General features: G+C 38.2%; 1 protein-coding gene across 2 annotated transcripts in view; it reads right to left on the bottom strand.

Moving 5' to 3' along the window:
• The window catches only part of GPC6 (glypican 6), a 718,299-nt gene that overhangs the window by 185,088 nt on the left and 519,138 nt on the right, over nt 1-14,073 (bottom strand). For both annotated transcript variants that reach the window (XM_068182446.1, XM_068182447.1), the window contains exon 4: nt 10,199-10,364. In XM_068182446.1, the coding sequence (XP_068038547.1) occupies nt 10,199-10,364 (166 nt within the window). The remainder of the gene's footprint in view (nt 1-10,198; nt 10,365-14,073) is intronic.

Genomic DNA, 14,073 nt, shown 5'->3' with positions numbered 1-14,073 from the left:
CACTCAAAAAATAAAGAAAATTCAATGATTTAGACTGAGAGTGTCTACACATTTGAATTCTTTTAATGAGATGAGTTTTGGGTTAATTTTTTATCTTCAAGAGAAATTGAAACTTTCTCTGAAATTCAAGAACTAAAAAAGCATAAGGAACTTATACTAAGAAATTTCTCATTAATGGAATCTGGCAGATTGATTATAATCAAGAATCACTTTTTGTATGTGTGTGTTTATATGTGTGTCTATTGTTCATTTGCATCATTAGTGTTTATTTGTAAGGAGAAATTAAGGCTGGTTGCCAACACCATTTCTGTATTCCAAAAAGAAATCTGTGATTCTAAATGGATAATATGCTACCTAAGACATTATCACAAACAGATTAGCCCTCATCAAGCAATGGCTCAAAATTATAATGCAAAGCAAGTCAATGTCAGTTTTGCTTTGACATCATTGTGGTAAGGGATCATCTTTTATTGATACTGTATGATAAACTCAGCAAAGTATTTTCAGATATAACCAAGCGTTTTGATAGTTACTTGAAGAACAAATTTACTCTGATTTACATTTATCTCTCCATTACATTTGCCTGAATAATGGAGATTTGAATGATTTGACATTTCTTTCTAATATGAAGTTTAGAGAATCTGAAATAGTAAATCAATTTATCAGAAAAAACACGTAATTCTAGATATTACATAGTTTCAAGTTTATTTTCAGCATATGAAAACTGTCTCTTATTTATGCAGTTTTCTAAAATGGGTGCGGCTTCCAAGATAAAATACTTTAAATATATAAAATGGAGTCATGGTGCAACCAATACTTTCCTCAGATATACAGTTTTAAGTGCAGCTGAATACAAGCAGAAACAAAATGCAGAAGCATGGACAGAGAGATAAATTTTATTTCAACTAAAGTTGAAATAAAACTGTCAGTACTCCTCTGGGCAACCTTCTAATTATTGCACAATTATTTTTTTTTCCTTAAAAATAGGGGTGTTTGCCAAAAATAGAATTCAGGTTAGCTCAAGTTTATCAATACTGACCAAGTCAAATGGTGATTCAACTGAAGATATGTTTTTAGAAATAACATAATTTTCACCCTTCGTAGTGTAATACAGCATTGCCTCAATAAAGCCCAGACAAAATAGTAAGTTCAAACCAATTAAAATGATATTTAGTCCCACCTGCTTTGGGTAAAATGAAACTCACATGTTCTTAATTTGGATTTGTAATCTTAAAAAAAAAAAAAGCACAATTGCATGGAGGTAGCTCTTTCAGGTAACTGAACTATAAAAGCACAGCCAAGTTCTGTAGTCTAGGTGTGTGCTTCAGTCACAGTCATATGCCAGAGAGACCTGCTGCCCCAAATTCCCCAGATCAGAAGGGAAACCAGATCAGGTAAGAGGCACAATATTCTCCAGCTGGTCCCTTGCCTGTGAAACAGGGAGATCAGCACAGTGCCTGAGGGATATCCCAACAGGTAAACAGGGATTCAGCCCTACATAAATGGAATTAATTGAGACATCAAATCCTCCACTGAAGAGAAAACTCTTTGAGGTGCTAATATGCATGGTAACCTAGGACAGAAATAGCAGCACTGTTTACTGCTCTCCTGGAAGCAAGGCATCCTTTGGGAAGGCATAGCTATGGACTTGGAAAAGTGTGAAATAATAGTCCCAGAACCGCAGAGTATTTGAGCAATAAATAATGAACGTATTTCCTGTTTCTAGAGATATCTTATGCAACATCCCTTGGTTAATTCACGGCATTTTAAGGGCAGCGGCAAAACAGCTTCCCCAGCACTTTCCCTGAATCTCAACAGAGAAATTTGTTGTTCTTTGCAACTTCCAAACTGCGCTCATGTGTACTAGACAGACATTTCCCTTTAATGTGAAATAATATGAAGGAGTTGGAGATGAGGAATCAAAATGGAACTTAAGAGTCATCGTTTGGGTCCAATGGTTTCATTATAAAATCTTTCCAACTTTTTGACAATGCTGATCAGTCTTGCTATTTGCAAAAGAAGCTGTAGTATTTAAGTGCTGCAGTCAACATAGGACCTGCTGAAAATGCTGAGTATGTGACGCTCATATCATTTCAAGTTTTGAGAAACTTTTTCCTGCATATGGAGAAATCTTACAGCTCAAGAGAACTGTGTTCTGCCAAAGGCAGAATTCTAGAATGGCTGAATTTGATCCTGTATTTGTAGCTGATGTATGACATGATGATGGGTGATGGGCACTAATATCTTTTGTGCCTTAAAGAGAACGGCATAGTTAATCTCCATATGTGATTTCCAGAAGACATGTCAAAGCTCACAGTCCCAAGAGTTTTGCTGCTATCATTCAATTAAACATTTGAATTTTCAGAAATCCACAGTTCCTCTTTAGGAGCTGCAGTCTTCAGGAGTCACTCAGAGTGAAGCCATTAGCCCCCCTTCAGGATGCACCCTCAAGTAACAAGCTGTCAATGGTGTCACTGGCAAGATCAGGCCAGATGAGTCCCAGATGAGTCCCTCTTTTGATCCAGTAACAGGAGCACAATCCCCATAGTCCTACAGGAGGGAATCTCTTTCTTCAGTGACACATCCTAAAGCAAACATACAGGGCAATGGATGCTGTGAGTTGCTTGTAAGCATCTATATTGCCCCAGGGGGAGCATAGATTTTTGGCAGGGTAAGTAGAGTTTAAGCAGCAGGCATGTGCTGGTGCTTTTTGCATTCTGCTGGCAGTCCCACAACTTCAGAGAGCTTCTCTCAGGCTGAATTCATTTCCATCTAAGGAATTACACACCCAGGTTGCCTATCCTTTATACTTCAGAGGTAAGAAAAGCAGTGGGAAATAACAAATACTGTTCCCCTCTTCTACACGTTATTTACCTTACTGAATGGTGACGTTCCCTTTATTTCAGGGGTGCTCCTGTGTACTCTAAACTATCAGATCTTGGTATTTTATTTAAAATGTAGGCAGTGATTATACTATTTCTGGAAAACAAGAGGAAAATATGGGATCATGGAGGTTACTGCTTACCAGAGAATTAAAAAATTATAATACTTTTAATTAGGCATTGTCAAGCTGAATTCACTTTTCATTTGTACAGTTACATATCTTTAACCTGAACTGACATAACTGTTAACAGGTGTTAAGCCTGTGTTTTTAATAGCACTGCAAATTCCTTCATATTGCTACCTATGCATTATGGAGACTAATTGGCCTGAAGCACACGAAAGGTTTTTCATAAAAAAGATTAGATTTACATCTGCAAATGTTGTTCTCAACCTCTGATCAACCAGATTTGCAGTTGTATCACATATCAGAGTACTCTACTCATTTCCCCTTGTTTTTGTAAAAATAAGCTAAAGTAGGGGAAAATAATTCTGTACCAGGGATCCCATTATTTCATACATGTTCACAATGTGGCTTCACACTCTTAGAGCCATTCACCAAAACGTGACACTTCAACTAAGGGAATAGATATTGGTGTATAATAGCTACTATAGTCTGTACAGAGAAGAGACTTAAAGAAACTATTACTAATGGAAACTCTGGAGGTGCTCAAGTTGTTTTAAGAAGTACGTAGAAAAGATGAAAGGCATTAGGTTAAGAAAATTTTCCCTATTTTCATTCTGATGGTTGGCAAAGGTGGTTTCACTTGAAGTGTCATGGTAACCTTGGCTCAGGAAGAAAGCAAGAAGGGATGATTTTAGCCTAAAATTTTAAATATTTTAAAGCATATAATAATTAAAAATAAGGCCTTATAGTCCTGGTTTGAGTTTTAGACTGTCTTGACCATGAATTCTAATCAGTTTTTATATCAGCGCAAGATGCAAATGACGAACTTTTAGTGTTTGTATTCAAGTGTCCATTCTATGCTCATCAAACCAAAACTGATGAATTTCTACCGGAAATTCTGAATTTGGAATAATGGCACCCCAGGGCTGTAGGAATCTTTTGTAGTGCCACTCCATGGGAGGAAATAATAGAACTTACTTTTTCTCCCAGAGTCTTTGTGAAAGGCTAACATACAAAAAATAGCACAGTATACTTTCATATAGTGATTAAGGAGGAGGGTAATAGAGAAAAGATATTCAAGTTCCAGGTAACTAAAGTTCCTAAAGACTCTGATTTTGCTCTTACTTACCATGATTAAGCCAGAACAAGACTTTTGCCTACTGAGCATTGCAAAAGACTGCCAGCCTTCAGTCTGTACTGTGCAAAGATAAGTAAACGGGAAAGATGGAGCAGATTCTCCTGGAAACTATGTTGAAACACATGGAGAACAAAGAGGTAATTGGTGAGAGCCAGTATGGCTTTCTGAAGGGGAAATCATGCCTGACAAATTGGCAACCTTCTATGATGAGACTACAGCATTGGCTGATAGAGCAGAGTGATTGACATCATCTACATGCACTTATGCAAAGGGTTTGACACTGTCCTGCATGACATCCTTGTCTCCAAATTGGAGAGACATGGGTCTCATGGATGGACCACTCAGTGGGAAAAAAACCTGGCTGGATGACCACATGCAGAGTTGTGGTCAATGCCTCACGGTCCATGTGGATCCCAGTGATGAGTGGTGTCCCTCAGGAGTTGGTACTGGGACAAAGATACTGTTCAGTTTCTTTGTAGGTGACAGGGACAGTGGGACTGAGTGCACCCCCAGAAAGTTTGCGGATTATGCCAAGCTTGTGTGCATGACAATGCCAAGCTGGCACCAGTGTGGTGTGGTCAGCATGCTGGAGGGAAGGGGTGTGCCACCCAGGGGTTCAGAGGGGCCTTGACAAGCTTGAGAAGTGGGTCTGTGTGAACTTTATGAAATTCAACAAGGCCTGGATGGTGGCAGCGGCAGACACACCTACTGGTCGGCTGGAGAGGTGATTGACAGCAGCCCTGCAGAGAAGGACTTGGGTGTGTTGGTTGATGAAAACCTCAACATGAGCCAGTGGAACCCTGGGCTGCATTAAAAGCAGCGTGGCCAGCATGGCAAGGGAGGGGATTCTGCCCCTTTACTCTGCTCTTCTGAGACCCTACCTGGAGTGCTGCCTCCAGCTCTAGTGTCCCCAGCATAAGAACATGGAATGGTTGGAGCAAATCCAGAGGACCATGAAGTTCATAAGAAGACTGGAGCACCTTCCCTAAAAGGACAGGCTGAGTAAATTAAAAAAAAAAAAAAAAAAAAAAAAAAAGAATCACAAGAAAAGTAAAGAATTACTATTAGTATTATAGACTGATTTTTTTCTCTGAACCAAAGTGAATCTTGAAGACACAGTTATTCCTATAATAAGCTATTAAAAAAGTCAAATCAGGGTGGCCTCTTGAAACATTAAAAGGAAAATATTTATCCTTGTGCTTGCACATGGAACAGAGAAAGCACAGAGACCTGAGGACTTTTGTAAGCAGTAAATGGAATTGATTGCATATTTTCATCCCTAAAACTTTCACTAGGAGTAAGTAGTTAAGGTTTTGTTGCGTACTTTTTCTGAAAATAACCTTGTTGCTCTAAGTGAGATTGCATGGTATACTCTTCCTCAGGAGAACTCCTAAAGTAAGTGTCTGAGTCATACTGATGGGAAGAAAAAAGGGATTTTTAAAGCACAACAAGAAGAAAGTTAATTAGTAATGCAGAGCCATTGTAATGATAACAAGAGAAATAATTTTAACACTGGCAGGAGAATCTTTCGCTGAAGCCTCGCAGATATGATTTTCTCCTTCGGTGAAGCCTGGCAGGATGGAGGCAGAAGGAGGTGTCTGGCTCTCAGCTCTTCAGGCCTTGAATCCTGCAGTGTGAACACTCTGCATGCTGATCTGCCTTACTGCACAGCAGAGCTTGTCAAATATGGAATACACTCACAGCAAAGCCACTTGCTCTTCACTCTACACAGAGGGGTGGCTGTGGACACAAACTCTTGGCTCCTTTTCTCAGACAGGGCTGCAGTCTCTGCTACTGCACAACTTCTGAAGTGTGTTCTACAATCACCTGCTTACTAAAACATGGTCGAGGTGAGTCTGATTTATCATAGAATAATTTGTAGGAAAAAAAGAAAGAGTTTTAATTTCTGCTATTAAAAATAGCCATGCAGTGTCAAACCTCCATGGATTGCATTTGATATACTACTACGCAGGCATTACACTTTGTTACTAACTGCAGCAACAAAGCATTTATCAATTACTTTAGATTTCCACAAAAAAAAAAAAAAAAAAAAAGCTCAGATACAGTAATTACTATGATTAAAATAAGTCCCTGGATTTTTACTCTTCTGTTGTGCTAAATTACTTCTATAACGATTGTCATATTTGGCCCACAGTCTTGCTAGATTTTCAGATTTAGTATCATCTATGTTTTTGTCTCAAGACAGAAGAAACTTAACTCTAAGTCTAATAGTGAAAGAAATTCTCCAAAAAACAAATGGGTTATGGCCACTTTGCCACCCTGAACCTGTGATTAAGGCAGCTGTCAGAATGAGATGCGCTTGCTTCCATGGAAATAATCTTTTTACAGCTGTTGATTCTGAAGCTGAATAAGGATACCAAGAGAAAGTGTGGTGTCCACTAAGGTGGGCTCATTCCTCAGCTGACATTCTTGCTTGAGAAAAAGAGCAGTTGAGGGGAAATAAATGACCAATTACAGGGAAAGCTAAGGTCAAAAAAAATCAAAGAATCCCAAGATAGGAACAGGGACTTAAACACAGGTTAGTAAGAGAAAGAGGAATAACAGTATTGCTAAAATTGGATGCCATTCCCTAAGATACAGGGGCTTTAAATTTTTGTTAGTGGGAATAATTTTGTCCATCTCTTCTGTTTCTGTGACAGAATGAACAGTGGGATGCCTGATTCTTATTGCTGTTAATTGGTGTAGCTCCATGGAGAGAAGAAAGAAGAATAATTTTGACTATATCTGTTGGGCCAGGAGAGAGAAAATCCCTTTTTCCCCACTCCACAGAATCAGTCAGCTCCTCCCTGGGGCGATCTCCTTCCTCAGCAGTACAGTTCCTCTGCTCATGCTTTTTATCTTGCATTTGCTAAGTTTGCTTGAGACGGATGCAAAGGAGATTATGATGGGTAACTGACAGGCAAAACATCAGAGGCAAGCTTTGCAAAATACACATTTTTAAAGTCAGTGTGGTGGGTTTACTTTTAAATACCTCTTAAATATTTTATATAGATACCTGAAAGGAGCATTTTTTCATTACAGTTTTATAATTATAATATGATATTAAAGACTGTCTTCCTTTCTCAGGCAAAATTCTGAGTTGCAGATGATCTGCTAGAATGAGATACGCGACATTTGGATTTTATAATGCAATAATATAGGCAACAAAATACAAAAAGCCTATAATGAAACGTTACACAAAAAGGACACAGGCTTTAAGGTGACAAAACCAGGAAATATATAATAAGCCATGTTTCATGCTGCTGCAGCTGTTTCACCTCCTACCAATTTTCACAGTCTATAAAATCTTGGAAAGCACCAGATGTTTAGGGGAAGTTGTCCCACTCTCCCTAGCTTTTAAAGTAGAGGCGAGATTTATTAGTACTATATATATGTGATTTCAGTCCTGACTTCTATATTTATAAACTAGGTGAAACATGCAACACATCCTGCTGTCAAACAGCTCATTTACTTTCCTCTGCTCCTCCTCACGTGCGGATCTTGCCTGTTGCTGGACCATTGCTGTAACTACAGAACAATATCAGGACACGCAGTCCAAACCACAGGATTTACTTAGTGACAAACAAAACTGAGAGTTTTCTCCTAGTACCAACTTCTATCAAAACAACCTTGCAATGCACAGATTATGAACTAAGCAAAACTATTTTGCAATGCACAGATTATGAGCTAAGCAAAACTATCTTGTGTATGAATATGCACTAACATTTGGGATTCCTGCCTAGGCAGAGACTGTTAATGCAAAAAATTATCTTTTTTTTTCCACTAGTGCATGGTTCCTAGTATTGGAACAGGGATAAAAACTGCTCATGCGTAATTTCCAATCTTTCATAGCTCAGTGGTGCTGTAAAATGCTGCTGTTCGTTTTAATTCAGTGAGTGGAAGTTTTGTTGTGTTTACCACTAAGGGAATTGCATGTGTTATTAGAAAGCCTCTGACAGCTGTCAGAGACAGAGACAACTTGCCTCATTTCAGTCTTTCATAAAGGAAGGACCCTCATCTTCAGCAAAGTTGTCAGAGGCCTGAAAATGGGATAAAACAGAATACCTTTTCCAAACACATGAAAATTTTTGTATCTCCTCTATTATCTTCCCCATAAAGTTACAGAGGGAAAGTTGTATAGTTAGAAGAAAGAGGAAATATGATTTGATGTATTTGTACTGTATACTACCTTGTCATCACTGACCTGCAGGGATAATTGCATAGTAACCTGCCTGGCATGGTATTTAATAAATTAGCACTATGTTTTAGCACAGCATACAAGCTTTTGTGCAGTTTTTTATTTTCTGAGAGCAAGAACAATCAAAACAAAAGAGATATTGATGCAGACAAGGGCTTTGCAGCAAAGATTCTGAAAGTCTGAATCTGTAAGCATTTCCACACTTTCCAACACATCTCACTGTGCCCAGGACTCTCACTGAATTTAAAGCACCAGAAAAGGAAATCTTCCCTTAACAGCTCAAACCTTAACTTCCAGCTTTTGATTTAAACAGGTGCTTGCCTTAATAAAAACTCTGTTGTTTATTTTAGTTCAAATGCTTGGGGTTTCTTTTCTTAAAAGCCTACATTATTTTTTAAAATCAGAATTAGTGACATTTCAGCACTTGCTTATCATTCAATGACAAGGAAAGTAGCTTATGCAATGTCCTTAACAGGTTAGAATTGTTTTCTCATCAGCTCCTACTTGGCTTTCTGATGATGATCAGATTCTCCTTTTTACTCCAGTAATCTCATGGGTATCCCTCCATACTGCACTGTTTCTGATGTCACCTCCTTTAACCCGCACAAGAGACTAGGAAGGCAAATGTATCTGCATCATTTGTTTAATATTGTTGTTTGCATGCTGTTTTTATAGCATGCTCAATGCTTGTTTTCACTTTTCATACTCTGATTCATTTTTCATCCCGTTTTCTTCTCCCTATCCATCTTGTACTGCTGAGTAAAGCAAAAATCCATGAATGAGTCAGAGTCAAATTTTCAGTCACATTGGTCAGTGGGGTTTGAAGTCAAGCAGAATGAGATTGCTTATGTTTTATCTTTCCAAAAATAGAAAATAAATTTCCTTTCTTCAGCTGCAATAAAGAACGTGTTATCCCATTTTTTCCAGCTGCATTTATTTTTCCAAAATCCAGTCTAGACTATGACACTCATTAGTGTCTAGGCTAACTAGCTGTTCCATTCCTTCCATATTATCATCAGCCTTATCTAATTGTCATCCTATCCTATCACCAAAAACAACTTAAAAGTAATATTTCTTGTTATATGTTACCCTTCTGGGACTTTTTTTTTTTTTGGTTGTGGGTTTTGAGATTTTTTTTTTTATTGGTTGGTTTTTAGTTTTGCTTTGTTTTGCTACAGGACAGATGAATGGCTCTTTAAGGGGCAATTCTTCCTTTTTTATTCTTCATTTATTTGCGTGAAGAGTTATGTGAATAAATAGTGGGAGCAGTTTTTCTTAAATATACAATCTATGATCCATTCTAGCATGGGGTTGCATGTCCGGTACTTTCTATTCAGTACACTGGAAGGGAGATGTTAGCATATTTTAGGCAAGAATGAGGAATTGATAATTTCTCATATAGTAACTTTTAAAGCTTTTTGACTATGTACTACCAGAATTAAGAACAGCAGCTGTTGTGATTTATGTTCACTGGATGTTATACAATGTTATTATCTTCTCAGCTTGCAAGAGCCTGGTTTTCAGTTGTAATACATACTATTTCTGCCATGTTAATCTTGTTATCAAATCCTCAACCAAATCCTTCTCAACATTTCAAATAGCATGTAATAATTCAGCTCAGGAGCCGTAACACCACACCATTCCTTTGGAAATATGAAATATGAAACGTGACTGGCTTAGGGCATGGCGAGCAGTCATTTCTTACTGCAAGCCATGAAGTTCAATTAGAAAGAGAGCTGCATCTGCGATTGCTTCATTCTGAATATTGACCAACAGTGTCTTCTAACCTCACAGAACCCTGCAGAGGTTTGATATTACCAGAGTTTCCTTCCACTAATATTTAAACTCTTCTTACCTATGAACAGATTCCACTCAGTATCCAAATCAGCCTGATTTGCTAGGCAGCCCTTCATTACATTGAGGCAATAGTTGTTGCAAGGTTTCACAGTGGGAAGTCCTCTGCAGTAAGGGCAGTACAACATCTTCATTAACGCCCGGATGCACCCTGGGGTGGGACTGACCTGCAGAGTTTAAGGCAGGGAAAGAAAAAGAAAAAGGAGGAAATCAATCTCCTGTTCTGTGAATTTCGGGATGGCTGAGATTATGCCTCTCAAACAGTAAGTGCAGAAGGGGCAATTTGTGAAAAGAGCTCAACCCTTAATAACACCCTCCTATAAAACTAATCGATTCCTGCCAATTATCTTCATTTAGCACAGCAGTGACTTTCAGGAATGCAAAAGTCAACACTTCCCTACTGATAGCAGTGCTTGCCTCCCCAGCCCTCCCACACAAAATCTCCTGGAAAAGTGAAGGAAAAAAATCCAGGGAATCAGCTGGGTAGTAACTGACTGATCCTAGCATGGAGGATCCTGAGGAGACTTCTCACTCTTCCTATGTAAACTAGAACTGTCAGTCACACTGGCACTGGATTAAAATCTCCTCTTTATTAAAGCACAGTAAATCCAGGATAATCTTGACGGTTTCTATAAATTTATTCTGAACTACACGATGACAAAGGGATATCATTCTGTTTTCAGAAAAAAATACCCTCCTTTCTTCTCAGACAAATTCATAAAGAGATCAGACAGGGTTTGTTTGGGCTTTTTTTTTTTTGGTACACTTTCAACATCTCAAGTGACAAAAAGCATTATAGGCAATATAATGCATTTCAATTTTCACATCAGCATGGCACATGTCGGCACATGTGAACTTCTCTTCTGCATTTAATTTTCTAATCTCAGACTTTAAAAGTCATATGTACTAGTAAAATATACATTTTCATGCCAGACTTTCTAGCTTGGATTAAAAGTGCACACTATGTACTACTCACATTAATATCTTGTCATGGTGCAGTGGAGCACAGTTATCTCATGCTGGACTGACAAACTAAAGCAATGACAAAGAGCTGCAGGTTCCTCAGTGATTTCAAAATTCCTGGACAGGAGATTGCAAAGCAATGGCACTCCTTTCACTCAACCTGTTGGTTTATGAATAAATGCAACACTACTGATATAAATTTGAAGGGATTAAACTATTTTTCCATAATCATGGTAACTTGTGCTGAAAGCATGAATCTAACTTTCTACTGTAGCTGTAGAGGTTGAACTGATTGATGTCATTTGTATTATCAGGATTGTACTAAAATTGTGTTTTCTTTTTCTCTGGAATTTGTTTCTCTCCTTTTGATATTAAATCATTGATTTTTAGAGAACTACAGAGAACATAGTCTTTACACAGGACATTTTTAAATTAAAATGGTTCTGAGATATAGCACATGCTTCTGAATATGCTCAGAAGGGATTTTGGTTTAGTTTCCTAGGCACTAAGTTCTGCACTTTACTAGCAGAACACTGATGGTATGTGTGAAGGTATATTTATCCATCCTTTTCCAATCGCTTTTGAACCATCAGCCAGTTTCAATCAAATTTAACTGAGCAGTTCAGGTCTCAGAACATTAAGATCCTACAGGTTTTTTTCTTTTAAATAGACAGCTGAGAGAAAAAGAGGAGAGAGGCTCTATTATTGCCTTTACTGAGGAAAAGGGTGAAACATGAGGTCAGTTCCTTATAGATATCAAAGAATCCACATTGAAAATGATGCTATGAATGACCCATTGGTTAGAAAAAGCACAAGGGGAAACTTCCTTATTGAACAGCATTTGAACATTTGAGCATATTGAACATTTTTGAACAGCAGAAAATCCAAATTTAAAAAAAGGTGGACTTGATTATTTTCACTGCTCAGAACTACTTTTTAGAGTCACTTATCCAACTGCTGTATACCTGCAAACCTAGAACAGGTCAATTTTTACAAAAAGACTAGCACCAAAGAAGGAAGTAAGCAGAATATGTATGTTTACGGTCAACAACAGAATCTTCAAATTTACATTGAAATTGCTGCTTAAATCCAGAGATATTTCCATCTGTGACTACTGAGAGTTTTATCATTTAGGTTCCTTTCATGCCTGAAGTTATTCTTCTTCCCAGTTCCACTAGTCTTGTCAATGCCAAGTTATCAGCACCGAGCTGACCCCTAAATTCAGCTGGAATCCACATGTTTTCCCATCCACATCTTCCCAAATCCACTTTGGTACTTGTGCTGACATATACCTATAAGATCTTCACCTTACACAAAAACTTCCTCTTGAAAATATATCTAAAAGAGAGGAGAGTCCCTGTCTTTATATTATATATTAGCTTTCTTATATTGTCTTTATATAGAGCGAATACCATCAATTTCTATGTGAGCCTCATTTTATAACAAGAGCAATCTGAGAGGAAAATAGCAATCATGCTTTACTCTGCCAGAGATCCAGATCATGTCCAGCTCTGCTAGGACAGGACCCTAAAGGCCACAAGTCCTTTAACAGACTACTTCTGGTCACACTCCACTGTGAAGTAGTCAGGATAACTCCCAACCACCCAAAAAGAATGAGCAGGACCAAGGTGTCTCATATCTTGTGTGAGTGTCTTAATATCTCATACAAAATGGTGGCACCATTAATAGCATTTTACAAGAAAGAAAGGTGGTCTGCTTATGTTAGGAGTGAAGTAATATCTTTTTTAACAGAAGAAGCCAAGAGGTGGGTCCAAGCAAAGAGCAGATGGAGAAGGTTTCTACAGAAGCCTCTGTCATATTATTTATATCTGCATCTGACTTAACTACATCATCCTCTGGCAAAGACTAACACAAGCAAATCAGTGCTGATCAAGCTGGATGTTGCAGAACTTGGTTTCAGAATATGCTGCACTGGTGACATAAAATACAAGCATAGATGAATTGCTGTGCCTGCTGGCTTGCATTCACTTTGCTTATTGCTCACACCTTCTGCTCCAAGCTGGCCACATCCCATACTGCCACATCGTATTGGCACTACACTTCCTCTGGGTGGGTTCCACTTAGTGCCTGAGTGACTAAAATACACAATTATTATTTTGGGTGGTTTTTTTTTTCAGCTCAAAGTGTTCGGAATAATAGGAGTCAGTAGTGCAGGCAATAGGAGTAAAAGGAAGCTAAATTTAATGTTGTGTGTTTTGAAGTGAGACTGGAGGTTTCACTGAGCAGATTATGCTCAGTGTTGAAAAAAGAGAGGGGGCCACAACATGACAGATAGCTTCATGTTGGTTTCTGGAGAAAGTGTCTATCCTGCCAAAAGTGCATTGAGTGGTGAGACAGGTGGAGAGGTCCAAAACACATCTGTGAAGAGGACTAACAATTAAGCTGTGACCTGAGCAAGGGATGAGTCCCATTCTCAATCCTGCTCCATATTCACTTGTCACTTAGCAGTACTGATGTGCCTTTAGGTATCCAAACGGTGGCTCAGGAAAATATTACCAATAGCACAACTACTTTAGAAGTCTGAAGGCTAAAAGTTAAATGCTGCATTACAGCAGTTAAGTTCTTTTCTGGACCTAGTCTTCAATGAGCAGCCAGATTTCAGTTCTCAGCTTCAGCTGTTTTTTCTGTACCTTTTTTTTCAAAGAATACAGTTAGATCTTTTTCTTCCCTCAACAACAGCTGACTTATCTCTCATGCAAAAAATAGTCAAATTTTAGTCTAAGATTCTGAAATCTTGGTAAGAACCACAATATAAAAAGAATCCAACTTAGAGTGCGAGTATTTCAGAAAGCTATAAACTCCTGAAATCTGGAGATTATCACAGAAAGTGTATTTTCAACCACCTTGTTGCTGCTGGAAAATGCTATGAAATGCATTTTGAAAGCCCATTTC

This window comes from Anomalospiza imberbis, chromosome 2 (assembly GCF_031753505.1).
Source record: "Anomalospiza imberbis isolate Cuckoo-Finch-1a 21T00152 chromosome 2, ASM3175350v1, whole genome shotgun sequence".
Taxonomy (NCBI): domain Eukaryota; kingdom Metazoa; phylum Chordata; class Aves; order Passeriformes; family Viduidae; genus Anomalospiza; species Anomalospiza imberbis.
This window is presented reverse-complemented; position numbering and strand designations above follow the sequence as displayed.